Source organism: Aphanomyces astaci, assembly GCF_000520075.1.
Source record: "Aphanomyces astaci strain APO3 unplaced genomic scaffold supercont1.12, whole genome shotgun sequence".
NCBI lineage: Eukaryota > Oomycota > Saprolegniomycetes > Saprolegniales > Verrucalvaceae > Aphanomyces > Aphanomyces astaci.
The window spans coordinates 758484-773215 of record NW_009798275.1 but is presented as its reverse complement, the minus strand read 5'-3'; the positions used below and the strand labels follow the sequence as shown (position 1 = coordinate 773215).

General features: G+C 53.4%; 7 protein-coding genes and 1 non-coding gene across 10 annotated transcripts; 2 read left to right on the top strand and 6 right to left on the bottom strand.

The window, feature by feature from the left end:
- Positions 1-221: 221 nt before the first annotated feature.
- H257_06323 (5-methyltetrahydropteroyltriglutamate-homocysteine S-methyltransferase) lies at positions 222-2739 on the bottom strand. The gene has a single exon (XM_009831512.1). It carries the CDS (start codon positions 2688-2690, stop codon positions 381-383), a length of 2310 nt encoding a protein of 769 aa, XP_009829814.1. The 5' UTR covers positions 2691-2739; the 3' UTR covers positions 222-380.
- Positions 2740-3055: 316 nt separating this feature from the next.
- Positions 3056-5717, bottom strand: H257_06322 (hypothetical protein). Its single transcript, XM_009831511.1, has 5 exons — positions 4764-5717; positions 4547-4709; positions 4228-4499; positions 3714-4157; positions 3056-3627 (listed from the first exon to the last, which is right to left on the bottom strand). Exons 1-5 carry the CDS (start codon positions 5694-5696, stop codon positions 3184-3186), a joined length of 2256 nt encoding a protein of 751 aa, XP_009829813.1. The 5' UTR covers positions 5697-5717; the 3' UTR covers positions 3056-3183.
- A 130-nt stretch (positions 5718-5847) lies between these two features.
- Positions 5848-7382, bottom strand: H257_06321 (mannose-6-phosphate isomerase, class I). The gene is made up of 5 exons (XM_009831510.1): positions 7281-7382; positions 7091-7216; positions 6830-7029; positions 6405-6772; positions 5848-6347 (listed from the first exon to the last, which is right to left on the bottom strand). The coding sequence occupies exons 1-5, from the start codon at positions 7356-7358 to the stop codon at positions 5923-5925; spliced, it is 1197 nt and encodes a 398-aa protein (XP_009829812.1). The 5' UTR covers positions 7359-7382; the 3' UTR covers positions 5848-5922.
- A 391-nt stretch (positions 7383-7773) lies between these two features.
- Positions 7774-9247, top strand: H257_06320 (hypothetical protein). The gene is made up of 7 exons (XM_009831509.1): positions 7774-7911; positions 7966-8061; positions 8110-8271; positions 8318-8530; positions 8596-8690; positions 8747-8816; positions 8864-9247. Exons 1-7 carry the CDS (start codon positions 7813-7815, stop codon positions 9146-9148), a joined length of 1020 nt encoding a protein of 339 aa, XP_009829811.1. The 5' UTR covers positions 7774-7812; the 3' UTR covers positions 9149-9247.
- Positions 9248-9276: 29 nt separating this feature from the next.
- On the bottom strand, positions 9277-10027 carry H257_06319 (hypothetical protein). Its single transcript, XM_009831508.1, has one exon. The coding sequence runs from the start codon at positions 9998-10000 to the stop codon at positions 9386-9388; it is 615 nt and encodes a 204-aa protein (XP_009829810.1). The 5' UTR covers positions 10001-10027; the 3' UTR covers positions 9277-9385.
- A 254-nt stretch (positions 10028-10281) lies between these two features.
- Positions 10282-10362, bottom strand: H257_06318. The gene has a single exon. It is a non-coding gene; the product is annotated as a tRNA-Ser (tRNA).
- Positions 10363-11136: 774 nt separating this feature from the next.
- H257_06317 (hypothetical protein) lies at positions 11137-14442 on the top strand. Of its 3 annotated transcripts, XM_009831505.1 has the most exons (7): positions 11137-11927; positions 11973-12263; positions 12331-12606; positions 12658-12993; positions 13434-13886; positions 13960-14135; positions 14205-14442. In XM_009831505.1, the coding sequence occupies exons 1-7, from the start codon at positions 11157-11159 to the stop codon at positions 14389-14391; spliced, it is 2490 nt and encodes an 829-aa protein (XP_009829807.1). In that variant the 5' UTR covers positions 11137-11156; the 3' UTR covers positions 14392-14442. The 3 variants fall into 3 exon arrangements, with proteins under 3 accessions (XP_009829807.1, XP_009829808.1, XP_009829809.1); XM_009831506.1 differs by having other exon boundaries at positions 13434-14135; XM_009831507.1 differs by lacking the exon at positions 14205-14442 and having other exon boundaries at positions 13434-14176.
- Positions 14443-14527: 85 nt separating this feature from the next.
- Positions 14528-14698, bottom strand: H257_06316 (hypothetical protein; the record flags this gene model as incomplete). Its single annotated transcript, XM_009831504.1, has 1 exon — positions 14528-14698. One exon carries the CDS (start codon positions 14696-14698, stop codon positions 14528-14530), a length of 171 nt encoding a protein of 56 aa, XP_009829806.1.
- Positions 14699-14732: the final 34 nt, after the last annotated feature.

Sequence of the window (14732 nt, the reverse complement as noted above, 5' to 3'; positions counted from 1 at the left end):
TAATATGACAGCTATTTTGGACCAATATTAGTGTACAACTATTGGCTACTGCTGCATTAATAGTACTTCGAAGTACTATTAATACGTAGTAATCGAAGATGCACCTTGCAGCTTACTGCTGTGGGAAACTACTGTACTGTACACTGCACAGTGTACTACAAGTAGTGCTCTTTTTTAGAAGTCTCCATTTGCATACGCTGCCAACATAACCCCAAAATGACAAAAAATGTAAGTGTAATGACATTATGTTGTAGTCTGCACCAAGCAAAGGGACAAATCATGTACAACTAACTAGGTTGGTTGTGCATGGCATCGCAGAGGTTGGCGGCATTGTCTTGCGGACCGCTCGATGGATCGACAAGGACCAAACTACCATGCGCTTACTGCAAGGCGGCGCGCACTTCAGCCGTGGCTTCGACCATGTTCTTCAAGGCGGCGATCGTTTCCGGCCAGCGGCGGGTCTTGAGGCCGCAATCGGGGTTCACGACCAGCTGGGTCGCAGGAAGCAACGCGAGGAAGCTGTGCAACTTGTCGACGATTTCTTGCTTGGGGGGCACGACGGGGGAGTGGATGTCGTACACACCCGGCCCCAAGTCCTTCTTGTACCCGATGGACTTGAACGCACGGATGGTTTCGTCACCCGAGCGCGCGTTTTCAATTGAGTTCACGTCCGCGTCGATCTCGTCGATGCTGGGCATGCAGTCATTGAACTCGCAGTAGCACATGTGCGTGTGAATGGACGTGGGATTGGCCGCCACCGCCGTCGACAGGCGGAATGCGTCCACGGCCCAGCGAAGGTACGCGTCCTTCTTGGACGGCTTCAACGGCATGCCTTCACGCAGCGCCGGCTCATCCACTTGGATAATGGAGCAACCAGCTGCTTCCAATGCAGCCACTTCGTCGCGTAAGCATAGCGCCAACTGGTAGGCCTGATCCTTGCGCGAAATATCCAAACGAGGGAACGACCAGTTCAAGATGGTAACGGGGCCTGTCAACATGCCCTTGACGGGCTTGTTGACAGAGAACCCTTGAGCGACCAAGAACTCGCGCACAGTCATGTCCACGGGGCGCTCCAAGTCGGCGTAGATCACCGGGGGGCGCACGCAGCGGGAACCGTACGACTGCACCCATCCGTTCTGGGAGAACGCAAATCCGTTCAGCTTTTCGGCAAAGAACTCGACCATGTCGGTGCGTTCGGGTTCGCCGTGCACGAGAATATCGAGGCCAAGGGCGTCTTGAACGCCAACGTTGTAGGCGATTTGGGCATCGATTTGCGCTTCGTAGTACGCTTGGGTGATCTTGCCCGTCTTGAGTTGCGAGCGAAGGGCGCGGATCTGGGGGGTTTGGGGGAACGACCCGATCGTGGTCGTGGGCAAGAGGGGGCATGTGGTCATTTGGAGGGGGCGGCGCACGGCAAACTCGGACGGGCGCTTCAAGTCGGCCTCGGTCACGTTGGCCACACGGGATTGGACAGTCGCCTTGGCAGGGTTCTCCTTGTAGTAGGTGGCCCACGCCGAAGCAACGGACTCGAACGCCGCATCCAACGTGTTGGTCTGGACGGCCTTGGCAATCAACGCCACTTCGTCCAGCTTTTCAAAGGCGTAGCTAAGCACGCCAAAGAGGGCCGAGAGGTCCTTTTGGAAGTTTACTTCAGCCTTGGTCGTGTACGGCACGTGTTGGAGCGACGAGCTGGGCTGGATCGTGAGCGCCGCGTTCGAGTTCTTAGATACGACGGCCACAATCGACTTGATCACCGGGATCAACGCCGGCGAGATCTTCCAAATGCCGCGGCCGTCCACAACCCCAGCACCCAACCGCTTGCCAGACGGAAAACCATACTTTTCCAACACGCTCAAGTTATCGCCACGGGTGAAGTCCAACGACAACGCGGCAATCTTCGAGTCGATGAACCACTTGTACACGTCTTCGTCGATCGCTTCAAAGTACGTGACCAAGTGCAGAGACACAGTGTCGTGGGTCAGTGCACCCGAGGCATCCTTGGAGCCGTAGACAGACACCAAGTGCGGCAACAACGCATGGGCGTGCGCGCCGACGAGAGAAGGTTCGTGTACTTGCACTTCCTTCACGCCCAATGCGGCCAATTCAGCCAACAACTGCGTGTAGAGCGGCAAGATCTTGACCAACACTTGGGCGAGCGTGGTCGTTTGGTCGTACTTGGCCAACGCGAGGTAGGTGAGGGGGCCGAGAATCACCGGTACAGCCTTGTCGACACCCAACACGCCTTGCGCGCGCTTGACCGTGGCGAGGAACGCGCCAAAGTTGGCCTTGGGCGACGTGTGCACGTTCAACTCGGGGACTTCGTAGTGGTAGTTGGAGTCGAACCACTTGGTCATGTCCAACGCAGGGATGCCATCGACGCCGCGAGCCATGGCGAAGTACCGGTCCAACCCGTTGTTGATCTTTTGGAAGCGCTGGGGCTCCGTGCCCAAGTAAGACGTCCAGTCCAGCACGTGGTCGTAGAACGAGAACATGCCCACGGCGACGCGGTCGATGCCACGCGCTTGCTGAGTGGTCCAGTTTTGGGTCTCGACCTTTTCGGCCACGGAACGGAGCTGCGCTTCGTCCACGGCGCCTCGCCAGAACTTTTCCAGGGCAAACTTGAGCTCACGGTTGGGGCCCATGCGGGGGAACCCGAGCGAACCAGTGTCAATATCCAAAGCAATGGCCATGTCGAACGGAGCAAATTGAAAAGTGAGGATGGAGCTTGCTTGTAAGGCAAATGACGAAGTTGCACGCAGTATTGAGGGTTGACATGTCGCTCAATCAAGTGTATCTCAAAAGTATACAAAAACACAATCAATTGCCCAACACTGGGATGAAATGGAATTGAGCCTCAGGCACGGACAGTTGGGAATGTGCTGGGTCATGCAACGAAGCGATTGGATTGGCTGTTGGACGATCTTGAGCGATTTGTGACCTATGATTGGTGAATTATCCAGCCAATCAAACATCCCCAAGGATCGCGCTTTCCACTTCAACTTGGAAACGTGGCTGGTCAAGCCGTGATTCGTCAATAGCCGTGCAAAGCGCAATTGCGTGCTGCGAGCCAAGAAGCTATTCCCTGGACACCACCAAATCTTTGGCTTTTCATTTGGGTGGTCAATATAACGCCAACATGGCAAGAAGTAAGTTGATTTCGTGCTAACGTTAGAATAATGTCCTTCACGCTCCGGCATGGGATTCCCGGTACGCATCGAAAAACCCGAGCATTGCGTCGTTAATTTGAGGCACGATCTGAGCCAGCGCCAGGTCAAAGTGTCGCTTTGCAATGTTCAGCGCTTGGACATCTTCTTGCATGGCACAGAGCGCCGCTTCTCGGCAAAGCGACGCCAATTCTGCGCCGGAATACCTCGGTGTCTTTTGCGCCAGCTCTTCCATCGACACATCCGATGCGAGAGGCATCTTCCGCGTGTGGATGCGCAGGATCTCGGCGCGAGCCACTTGATCCGGAGGTCCCACGTACAACACGCGATCTATCCGACCAGGACGCATGAGGGCACTGTCGATGAGGTCCGGGCGATTGGTCGCGGCGACTAAAATCACTTGTTTCAATGGCTCGATGCCGTCGAGTTCGTTTAACAGTTGGCTCAGCACTCGGTCTGCAACCTATAGACGAATGAAATAACTATAAAAAACACCAGCACTTGCTGTCACGAGCATGATAGATTAATACTAAATCGGGGAACACGCACCCCCGAACTCCCGCTGCCCCGCGAACTCGCGACGGCGTCAATCTCGTCGAAGAACACGACGCTCGGTGCAGCTGCTTTGGCTTTGCGGAAGATGGACTGGATCGCCTTTTCCGACTCGCCGACCCATTTCGAGTACAGCTCAGGGCCCTTGATGGCAATGAAGTTCATGCCGCCCTCCGTGGCCAGTGCTTTGGCCGTCAGAGTCTTGGAGCATCCGGGCGGGCCGTACAGCAGAATGCCCTTGGGGGGACGAATGCCCATGCGCACAAACGCGTCGGGGTGCTTGAGCGGCCACTCCACGGCTTCCTTGAGCTGCTGCTTGATCAGCCCCTGGCCTCCAATTTCACTCCACAGCACGCGGGGAATGTCAAGCGAGATCTCACGAAGTGCGCTCGGGGACACGAGTTTCGTCGCTGCTTTCACGTCAGCTTCCGTCACTTGCATCTACATGGACGCATTCTCCCTTGACCACCACGCGAGGGGGATATACAGTATGGATTGACGGGTCTCTCACTTCGTGTCGATTCCGTTGGAGGGCGAGAAGCGCTGCTTCTTTGCACAGCGCACTGATGTCGGCCCCGACGTATCCGTGCAATTGGCTCGCGATGGTGTCCATAAGACTCGGCGCCAAAGCGTGCGGAATCTTGGCCAGCGTGACCTTGAGAATCGCGAGGCGATCTTGGGCGCTGGGGATTGGGATCTCAATCTCCCGGTCCAGCCGGCCCGGGCGGCGCAGCGCCGGATCCAGCGCATTCGGTCGGTTGGTTGCGGCCAGCACGACCACGCCTATGCCTCGCTTAGAACGTGCCATGTCATGTACTTCAAGGACGAACCGGCGGAGGCGTTCAAGCCGTCCATGCACGTCAGGAGCGTGGCGACCACCCGTTTTTCCATGTCCCCGACATGACTGTCTCGTTTCGGACACAGCGAGTCGATTTCGTCGATGAAGACCAGGGCCGGGCTTTGGGCGGCGGCAGCGGCGAACACGGCGCGAATCTACATGGACATTGCCGGCCAATCGACAGAACGCTTAATATGTGTAGTACGTACGTTGGCCTCGCTTTCGCCCACGAATTTACTCAGAAGCTCAGGTCCGTTGATGGTGAAGACCGCGGCGCGGGCGGCGGCCGCCACTGCGCGTGCGATGAGCGTTTTGCCAGTGCCTGGGGGGCCATAAAGCAGTACGCCTTTGGGTGGAGGCAGGCCAAAGGATGCAAACAACGACGGGTTGATCAAAGGTTGTTCGATGAGCTGTCGAACTGCTTCAATTTGAGTTTGCAACCCGCCAATAGCGTGAAACGCGGGCGTCGATTGGCGCGCGGTGGTGGCCACTGTTGGAGACGAAGGTGTCCATTGCACTTGAATGGATGTGAATGACTCGACAGAGTAGATGGCGAAGGGCGAGGAAGCCGTGGCGTTGGATTTGGTGGAGCACTGGGTCACTTGAAATCGGCGACTCACGCCGTGCACGGGTAGCACGAGGATGGCCTGGTCCAGCACGTACATGCCATTCATCATGCATGCAACGTACTGTCCCAAGAGCGACTGCTCCTTTTCGGATATGGGGACTGTTGCCAGTGACTGCAATGTCACATTGCTGGCGACTGCACGCGTCAAGGCGGCAGACGACAGCGTCGACACCGTCACCGACTGGGACTGCGCTCTTTCAGCCACTTCTTTCCAGACTGAGCCCAGGACCACCATACCTGGTTTCGTCTTGTCGGAAGGCCACACAGTGCCACACATGACAGGAGTTGGTGGAACAGTCTCGGCGGATACAACTACAAGGTCACCAGAGCTCAACCCTCGTGGCTTCATGTCCTGGACGCGCATGTTGATGCGTGAAATGACTTGGGCTGCGCGGGGATCAGCAGTGCCATGGTGCAGACGACCCACTTCCAGTCTCAAAGGGTGCAGTGGCAGAGGCTCGTCCGACTGCTGCTTGGCACCACCTTTCTTGCCTTTCTTACCCTTCGAGGTCATGATCACTTGATGCCAACCAGCAGGCACATCCGGATAATCGCGGTTGTGTACGGATAGTCCCATGGTATACAGTATACTTCGAAGTATATATATATATATATTCACAGTAATTAACGTCACTTTCGAGCAGCAAAGTTACAGTACAGTACGATGGTAATCGACATCATTAACGATGTGGTGATACAGTATGCACATATGTACTGTACATAAAGTTACGCTGGTGACACTATTCCTGAACGTTTTCGTTGGGCGACGACCGGTAGACAACTAGTCTTTCATCCTGCCTGCTCTTGAATGTGATGGCATGGCCTGCCGGTACAAAGAACACTTGGCCTGTGCCTACGTCATGTGTCGTGGCGCCGTGTACGTTGGCAGTGCCTTGGCCTTCCAAGACAAGCAGGATGGAAGGCCCTGTGGCGACCGCCAAATCGTACGTCGTGGATGGCGGCAAGTTCATTCGCTGGACTTGGAACTCCGGCACTGGCGAGCTGTATTGTGTCAGATGCGCGTCGACTTGCTTTCCGCGCTGCACGGGCGGCGACCCGACCGTGTACGTGAGCATGTCCACGAGCGTGGCCTTGTCAATGAACTTGGGAGTCAGGCCTGCACGCACCACGTTGTCCGACCCGGCCATGCATTCCACACATTCGCCTACGTTAGTCTTTCATAATCTGACCCTAATTGCATCCACAATCCAGTGGATCTCACCTGAAAGGTACGCGTGGGGTTCGTTGGCACCTAAAAAGACCGCGTCCCCCGGCTCGAGCACGACGTAGTTCAACAGATACGGCGAGAACGCGCCAATGTCGTTGGGGTACTGCTCGTTGAGTCGCAGCACGAGAGCGTCGAGGGCCGAGAGGCTTTCGCGCTGCGCGCCGAGCCGGCTGCGAAGGCTCTCGAGGGCGGACGTGGCTTTGTCGGGGTCGCAATAAATCATCGCGCGGAAGAAGGCACGCAGGGACGGCAGGTCTTTGAAGTCGACGAGCGCCATGGCCACGGACGAATCCACCAAGAGTCGGAATTCCTCCACGTGAGTGATGTGGTTGATGATTTGGTCCATAGGTCGAAACTGGCAACTACAGCACACAAACACTTCAGTCAATCGCGATGCAGCGAAAGTTCAAGACGCGTACAGTGCTTCAAAGTGGGTCAGTGCAATCGCCATTTCCGGCTTGTGGTTGTCGTCTTTGTAAATATGGGGAAAGTCCTTGTGCAGTCGCTTCGCAGCAGATTTGTCAGGATGCGCCTGGATCGACAGCGCTTGGTTCACAGACAGAACCTTGAACAGGTATGGGATATCCTTGGCCGTGTTGCCGAGTGCCCATGGATTTTCCTGGAGTGGCATCATGTATGAGGGAGGGGAAAGTAGTGGGAAATGCTTGAAGCAGTCGCACCTTGATCCATTCCGAGAGCAATTGAGACGTGTCTGCGATAGATGAAGGGCCGTTTGGATGGGTTCCCATCCACAGTTCCGCGTACGGCTCTTTGTCATTGACGACGAAAGTCTTGTCCGACGCCGCCTAGTTGTATGTATGGATGAGGCACTCGGCAGTAAATGGCACAGGGGAAGGAGCCGTATTGTACCTTGAGATTGGCGACGATACTGCTGGTTCCCTTCTTTCCCCACGCATATTGCTGCACGACGCACTCCAAGCGCTGCATCGTTCTTCGTTCGGCCAAATCAATTCCAAAGTGTATTCGTGTCCGCCGCCTACACGAAGATCGAAGGCAATATCCGGATAATCATGTCAAAATAGCTCAATTGACCACTTTTTGTGATATTTCGTCGTGTTTTCGCCAATTTGAGAATCGACATTTCTCATCAACTGTAGTCTCGAGTTTCGACTTTTGTGGTGTCGACAACTGCTCATACCATATCCTAAGGCCAGTGGACTCATAGGGTGAGAGCTCCTTCATATAGTCCGAGCACAAGGCCGCTGTTTAAAGTGTGGTAGCAGCAATGGAGGTCGTTCGAGCGAAAGAAACCTCAAGTTACTCACATTTTCAGTTGACTTTTCTGTTATCCGGATATTCGAAGTTCGAGACAATCGAATGGGTTGAAAATCCATTTGTTGTTAGAGATCGCATCCATTGCTGACAACCAAGACAGGGCAGCATGCAGGAACAACACCGCGTGTTGTGCCTTGGCCAAGTCATCTCGCTCTTCATCACCATCACAAGCATATGCACTCAAGTGCTTACCCAAAACTACAACGTACGTACCTCCTAGCCTTGTGCAGTGGAACCTCAGCATCACCGGGGTATTTAGGTACACTTGGCGACCACCCAGTCTGTCGGGAACTACTTCTTGCTGATGGGATACCTCGTTCATCGATGGTGGACGCGCGAAGATGGGTCGTCAGATGTACGTAGCCGTCGATTCGTTCAACTTGTATTCACCAAGGATCGTTAGACACCGTGGTGGAAGTACACGCTCCTCGCGTTCGCGGACGTCGAAGCCAACTTCCTCGTCGTGTTGGCATACAAGTATACGACCATCAGCAGCGCCATGCTTCTGGACTGCTTTACCCTTCCCGTGGTCATGTTCCTCTCCATCACGTTCCTCCACGCCAAGGTACATGTCCTCGTCGTCCCATCCCATATCCACCCCTCCCTTGTAGTACGCCACACAACATTACGCGGGCGTGGGGTTGTGTCTCTTTGGCATTTGCTTCCTTATCGTGTCCGACATCATGAACTACAAGGACTCGTCGTTCGCGTCCGACAGCTTCAACACCACCGCCCTCGTTGGCGACGCGCTCTCGTTGCTCGGCGCCACCATCTATGGCGTCTCCAACGTCGCGCAAGAGTACTTTGTCAAAACCAAGTCCCGCGTACGTGCATATATATATATATATATATATATATATCATATTCCTCCAATATATATCGACATTAGAGCGAATTTCTCGGCAACCTCGGTCTCCATGGCTTTGTCATCTGCGGCATCCAAGCCTATGTCGTCGAGCACGATGCGTTCGTTGCCATCACATGGTACGGCATCTCACTTGCTTCCATCACATACATCCTTAACCTTGATCATGATGTAGGTCTACTGGAAGCGCCGCCTTTCTCGCGCTCTACGTGGCGGCGCTCTTCCTCATGTATTCTGTCACAGCGGTTGGTCCAATGCTGTTGTTGGTGTTCTGAATTGACTGGGGGCGTAGATCATGCTTCGCGACGGAGACTCGGCCATCTTCAACATGTCGCTGCTCACGTCCGACTTTTTCGGTGTCCTCGCGGGCATCTACCTCTTCCATGAGAGCCTCAGCTGGCTCTACTGCGTCGGGTTTGTCTGCATCTTGGCGGGGCTTGCGGTGTACACGCGCGCACCTTCCCCTACCGCCACATCCAAAGTTGCGCTGCATGATGCCTGCTTGCTTCTGGACCACTCGGCAGCCGCTTCGTCGCCTCAACGAGGGGGGGATGCCATGTCGACCCCCACGGCGTAGCACATGATCAATTCTAGGAGAGTGTGAGCGAGAGGTTGGGATTGATTGTGCATCAAGCGCTAACCTTATCAACTGGACTGTACCCTACTTGAGCCTGACCTCGTTTATACGTTTGTGGAGACTATCAATTGACAAGAAGGTTTTGAAATATAAAATTAGACCGGTTAGGGTTCAGGCTGGAGACGGACAGATCCATTCGCTGCGTCGACTCGTCGCCACCGTTTGACATGAGACTGCTTAATCCTTCTTCACAGCCAATCCTTCCAAAGCCTTGGCGGCTTCGTCACCGGCAGTCGTGTCCGCGGCATCGGCACCAGCTTCCAAAGCCTTGTTGGACTTCTTCGCGTCTTCGTGCGCGTCCTTGAACGCTTGGGCGTTTTCAGCATTGGCAAATCGAAGGGCAAACGTCTTGGGTTCGACAACGCCTTCGGAAAAGTCATAGCACGTCCACACCCACGCACGGTCGCTGCCCATGTTGGCGGTCAACGTCGCGCGGGATTCGACCAAGTGGTTGATCAGGATCTTCAAGGTCTTTTCTTGGCGCATCAAGAGGCGGACCTTGCCGGCTTCCTTGTGCTTCAAGAAGCGCACGTTACCGACACCACGTTCGCACCACGACTTGGCACCCGTGCCCTTGTTCAACAGAGTTTCCTTGTAGTCGAACAACTTGGCGCGGATCGTGAACAGCACGTCCTCGTCTTCTTCGCCGGACACGACTTCGACTTCGTTGAGCTTGACCACGGGCTCGAAGTATGCTTGCGGTTCTTCCGAGGCGCCGGTTTCCACGCCGCCTTCTTCGTTGTCGTTTTCTTCTTCAGCGGGCACAACCACCTTTTCTTCTTCCGTCGACATGATGATGCTTCCTGTAGTTGTAAAAATGGGAAATGCCCCATCTTGGTAGGCACTTGGCGATCACCTACTCCTCTCCTTTTTCCACCAATCAGGTGTCGTCGTTTCTTTTTTAGCCAATCAAACATCGCCATCACGTGAACACCCCAGCCACTGCTTTCGCCCCCCCCGACTTTTATATTGCCCTCCAGTATACTACGACTGGGACAAGCGAAGAAAAACATTTTTTTGCCGTTTCTAGAAACCGGCCAAGATCCAAAAAAAAAAGCCCCGATAAAAAGAATCGTCAGCTGTGAGATTCGAACTCACGCGGGTTGCCCCATTAACTTAGCAGGCTAACGCCTTAACCACTCGGCCAAGCTGACATTGATATTTTTGTATAGTTTATAATGAAATCTGAAAAGTAAATATAAAGATTACTACGTAGTACTACGTACTTGAGTTAGGTATGTAGCTACACCGATGACCGTAATTAGTGCGACCACGTTTGGGCGAAAAGGCTCCCGAATTTTCGTAACTTCATCAATATTACTCCAATTTTGATGAAATTTTGGGCAGTATCTAACATCAATCCGCACTACATTTAATTATGGACGTGGAGAATTAGTGCGGACCGCACCAATTTGGAATATTGAGAATTAGTAAGGATTATTATCTTGAATTTTTTGTATGTGGGATTTGTCACGAAATATATCACAATCGGCAATATTGATGTAAACAGTCAATAGTGCCGACACATCATGTACAAGGGTCATTATTGTACCACTTGATGGCTTTCTACATATGAATACCAGACCAATTGGGCATCGTGGCATACACCCCAAACACCCAATATTGCACGAAATTGCCCGCACTAATTATTAATACCAACCACAAATTTCACACATGTATATTAGTGAGGACCGCACAAATTCTGAATCCATACTGATTCTCAATCCGAACTAACTACTTGGAGTTACCGGGTAATTACGGTCAACGGTGTAGCTTCTACTGCTATATGCGTATGAGGATCGATAGATGCAATCATATAGAATGCCTTGGATGAGGCGATCATTCATGTGGTTCCGGTAATTCAGGATTTGGTTCTATATTATCCGGATGATTGAGTTTGAGGAAACAAACAATAATTGAAAGATTGGGAGAAAATTTGGACGGCAAAATGCACTTGCCGCAGGGTGTCGAAGCCGCGATCTCGCGCGTGCTGCCGTCCGATGACGTATTGGACCGACCCGAGTTCGACTGCGTGGAGTTCATCAACCGGAACTTCCCTGACGAGCAGTCCCTTGCCGACATCGAGCCGTTCGTGAGTCGCTTGAACGGCAGGATGAAGGAGCTGGACGAGAATTTGTCCCATGCGTCACAGGAGCAGTCCCTGGCGGCATACCAGGCGTTGGCGGATTTGAAAGAAGCCCAGCAAGCAGTGACACAACTGTACACGAAGATCCACGACATTCGGGGCAAGGCCGAGCAGTCCGAGGTCATGGTACAAGAGATCTGCCGCGACATCAAACAGCTCGACTACGCCAAGCGGCATTTGCAGACGACGATCACAGCGCTCAAACGCTTGCACATGCTCGTGACGGCCGTGGATCAGTTGGAGTACATGACTTCCCAACGTCTGTACAAGGAAGCTGCGAGTCTCCTCGAAGCAGTCAACAGCCTCTTCACCCACTTTGAAGGGTTCACCAAGGTGGGCAAGATCCTCGACCTTCAGCGCACGGTCAACGCGATCCGTGCGGACTTGGAGAAGCAAATCTTTGGGGATTTCCAAGTCGTGGGGCCGCTGGCGACCCTCGATTCCATCGCCAAGGACGACGACGAGATGCAACGCATGTTTGCCAACTTGGCCACGGCCTGCTTGATCGTGTCGGCGCTGGGCAACGACACAAGGAAGAAGCTCGTACACACATGGTGCGTCGATCAACTAGCGGTAAGACTCAGCATCTTGACGACGTTTGACATGACATTGGACCAGCCGTACGAAAAGCAGTTTGGAGGGAGCGCGGCGTCGTCCCTTGCCGACATGGACGCCCGCTTCGCGTGGTTTTTCCAGCTCGTGAGCACCATCGAGGGGCGCATGGAGGCGATCTTTCCGACGCACTGGCAGATGGGGCGGCGGCTGTGCCTGTTCTTCTGCGACCGCACGCGCACGCACTTGCTGGGGCACCTGGGTGCAGTCGCATCAGATGAGCTGGACGTGACGTCGTTGCTCAAAGCGTTGCAGAAGGCGTTGCTGTTTGAACGGGAAATCGTCACGCGATACGAGGTACTGAACAGTAGATTTTTCATGAATATATATATATATATATATATATATATGTGTCGTCGCACAGGGACACGGCCCGGACGACGGCCGATCCGAGCTCAACGACAAGGGGCAAGTGATCGATCCGGCGTCGGCGGAAGGCATCAAGCGCCGGCTGCTGCGGCAAAAGCGGCTGGCAGAGCACAAGGCCATCGCCGACGAACTCAGCAAGAAGCGCATGATGGAGGGCGAAATGGGGGTCGTCCACGAGCCCGAGGACCCGCTGCCATCTCTCAGCGGCATCTTGTCTCGAACCTTCGATCCGTTTATGACGGCGTACGTGGCCCTCGAGCGGAAGAACATGGTATCTATCTATACATAGCACATTCCAGAGAAATGCCATTTGTGTGGACAGGAATCCATGGTGAACGATGTGATGGCGTCCGAGATCGTTGACCGCAACGGCGCGCTGCCAGTGTTTTCATCGTCAGTCAACATGTTTGCGTACATCCGCAACAGTGTGAAGCGGTGCACGGCGCTCACGGTGGGCCAGACGTTCTTTGACTTGCAATTGGAGTTCAAATACTGCCTCGGGTTGTACGCGAATCGATTGGTGGCTAAGCTACCGGGGTTTATCACCGACAGCAACACGCCGCCGACGCACGCGGCGGCGGCCAAGTGGCGGCTCGCGGACAAACAGGAGGAAGAGCTCTGCTTTGTGATCAACACGGCGGAATACTGTGCCGACACGGTATTGTCCTTTACCCAACATTTGGCTAACATTTGTGCTGAATCGCCGCCAAATCTATCATCGATCGATTCTTTGAATATTGAATTTTGTATGTAAAAACGTGTCCTCCAGTGGTGATTGACATCACACTAATTGAAATCACACTAATTGAAATCACACACTAATTTCTCACGTTGATCATGGTTTCCTGCCATCGGATTGGCTAAACCCTTCTGTCGATGATTCTTCTGTACATTTATTTGGTTGTGTCGATTCATTCATTCTCCATGTCGCTCCAGTTTAGAATAAAAACACCTATATATATGTATACCTATATATACATATATATATATATACCTATATATATATATAAATGTGTGTCTAGTCTATGGGGTGTTATGTTGTTGTGTGTGAGTGGTGGAACCATCTTAACTCAGTCTTTGTGTGTGATGGTTGGCTAGTTGCCGTCGTTGGAAGACGTGATCCGACTCAAGATCGACAAGGCATTTACCGACGCGATTGAACTGTCGAAGGAGATCGACACGTATCACGACGTGGCCGCGGCGGCGATGAAGTGCATCGTGCTCGGCATCGAAAACATCCTGGACGACGACTGGGCCACCATGCAACGAGTGAACTGGGGTACCGTCGAAACGGTGGGCGACGAGAGCGCGTACGTGCTGGCGATCGCCGACAAGCTGCGTCCGTACGTCCCGACGCTGCGCAGCATGCTCTCGAGTCTGTACTTTACCAACTTCTGCGACAAGTTTGCGGCGTCGGTCGTGCCCAAAGTACTCCAGAGCATCGTCAAGTGCAAGCGCGTCAACCACGTCGGCACCCAGCAGCTCCTCTTGGACGTGTATGCGCTCAAGACGCTATTTCTGAACCTCCCTGTGATGGGCAAGGAAGGCGAGGTACAGATTGTGCGCGATACTGTATCAAAAGCACATGAAATCGAACGATCATCGTGGACGGAGGAGTGCTTAGGTTGGTGCGACGACGGTACCTGCGCGGTACACCAAGTTTGTCAGCAACGAAATGGCGCACGTCGAAGCCGTGCTCAAGTTGATTGGCACGCCGAATGAAATGCTTGTCGACAGCTTCAAGATCATGTGGCCGGAAGGCACGGCCGAGAACTTTCAGAGCATTTTGAACATGAAAGGGTATAGGACGAATGATGATGAGAGTTGTATATATATGGCGAGGGAGTGATGGGGGGCTGGGGTTGGTAGACTGAAGCGGCAAGAACAGTTGGCGCTCCTGGAAGCGCTGGGCCTGCAGCAACGAAAGGCCCCTCCCGCCGCTGCAAAGCAAATGATCGAAGGCAAAATGACAGACATGACGGAAAGCTTGAAGTCCAATATGCAGAAAATGGCCAAGGCCAGCAACCCGTTCAACTACATCAACACGACCAACTAGATTGCTTAATCACGTTGATAAGTATCACAACCTACCGTGCAAAATATTTTCAGGCACAAATGGCAAAGAATATTAAATGCAAGTAGATAGAAATATATATATATATAGGTAAAATATGGAATTATACAAAAGCTAACTAGGGCCCAACGACGACTACAATTTTGCCTTGGACGTGGCCTTGTTCAAACAGGCGAAACGCGTCGGCGGCGTGGCCCAAGTCGAATTGGGCGGTGACGCGGGGACGGACGTGGCCTGCTTCGGCCAGCTCCTTGAGCGACTCGAGCAGGGCCTGCGACGGCTTGAGCATCCCCAGCACGAGTCGCTGGCTCACAAATGGCTTG

Bases quoted from the DNA above. Each gene is read 5' to 3' on its own strand.
- H257_06319 (XM_009831508.1), bottom strand. From the start codon at position 10,000: ATGTCGACGGAAGAAGAAAAGGTGGTTGTGCCCGCTGAAGAAGAAAAC.
- H257_06323 (XM_009831512.1), bottom strand. From the start codon at position 2,690: ATGGCCATTGCTTTGGATATTGACACTGGTTCGCTCGGGTTCCCCCGC.
- H257_06320 (XM_009831509.1), top strand. From the start codon at position 7,813: ATGCAGGAACAACACCGCGTGTTGTGCCTTGGCCAAGTCATCTCGCTC. The intron at 8,691-8,746 runs GTACGGCATCTC...ATCATGATGTAG, and splicing joins GCGTTCGTTGCCATCACATG to GTCTACTGGAAGCGCCGCCT. The intron at 8,817-8,863 runs GTTGGTCCAATG...CTGGGGGCGTAG, and splicing joins TCATGTATTCTGTCACAGCG to ATCATGCTTCGCGACGGAGA.
- H257_06322 (XM_009831511.1), bottom strand. From the start codon at position 5,696: ATGACCTCGAAGGGTAAGAAAGGCAAGAAAGGTGGTGCCAAGCAGCAG. The intron at 4,710-4,763 runs GTACGTACTACA...ATGTCCATGTAG, and splicing joins TGGGCGAAAGCGAGGCCAAC to ATTCGCGCCGTGTTCGCCGC. The intron at 4,500-4,546 runs GTTCGTCCTTGA...AGCGAGGCATAG, and splicing joins CGGCTTGAACGCCTCCGCCG to GCGTGGTCGTGCTGGCCGCA.
- H257_06321 (XM_009831510.1), bottom strand. From the start codon at position 7,358: ATGCAGCGCTTGGAGTGCGTCGTGCAGCAATATGCGTGGGGAAAGAAG. The intron at 7,217-7,280 runs GTACAATACGGC...ACATACAACTAG, and splicing joins GTATCGTCGCCAATCTCAAG to GCGGCGTCGGACAAGACTTT. The intron at 6,348-6,404 runs GTGAGATCCACT...AGACTAACGTAG, and splicing joins ACCCCACGCGTACCTTTCAG to GCGAATGTGTGGAATGCATG.
- H257_06317 (XM_009831505.1), top strand. From the start codon at position 11,157: ATGCACTTGCCGCAGGGTGTCGAAGCCGCGATCTCGCGCGTGCTGCCG. The intron at 13,887-13,959 runs GTACAGATTGTG...AGGAGTGCTTAG, and splicing joins TGATGGGCAAGGAAGGCGAG to GTTGGTGCGACGACGGTACC. The intron at 14,136-14,204 runs GTATAGGACGAA...TGGGGTTGGTAG, and splicing joins AGCATTTTGAACATGAAAGG to ACTGAAGCGGCAAGAACAGT.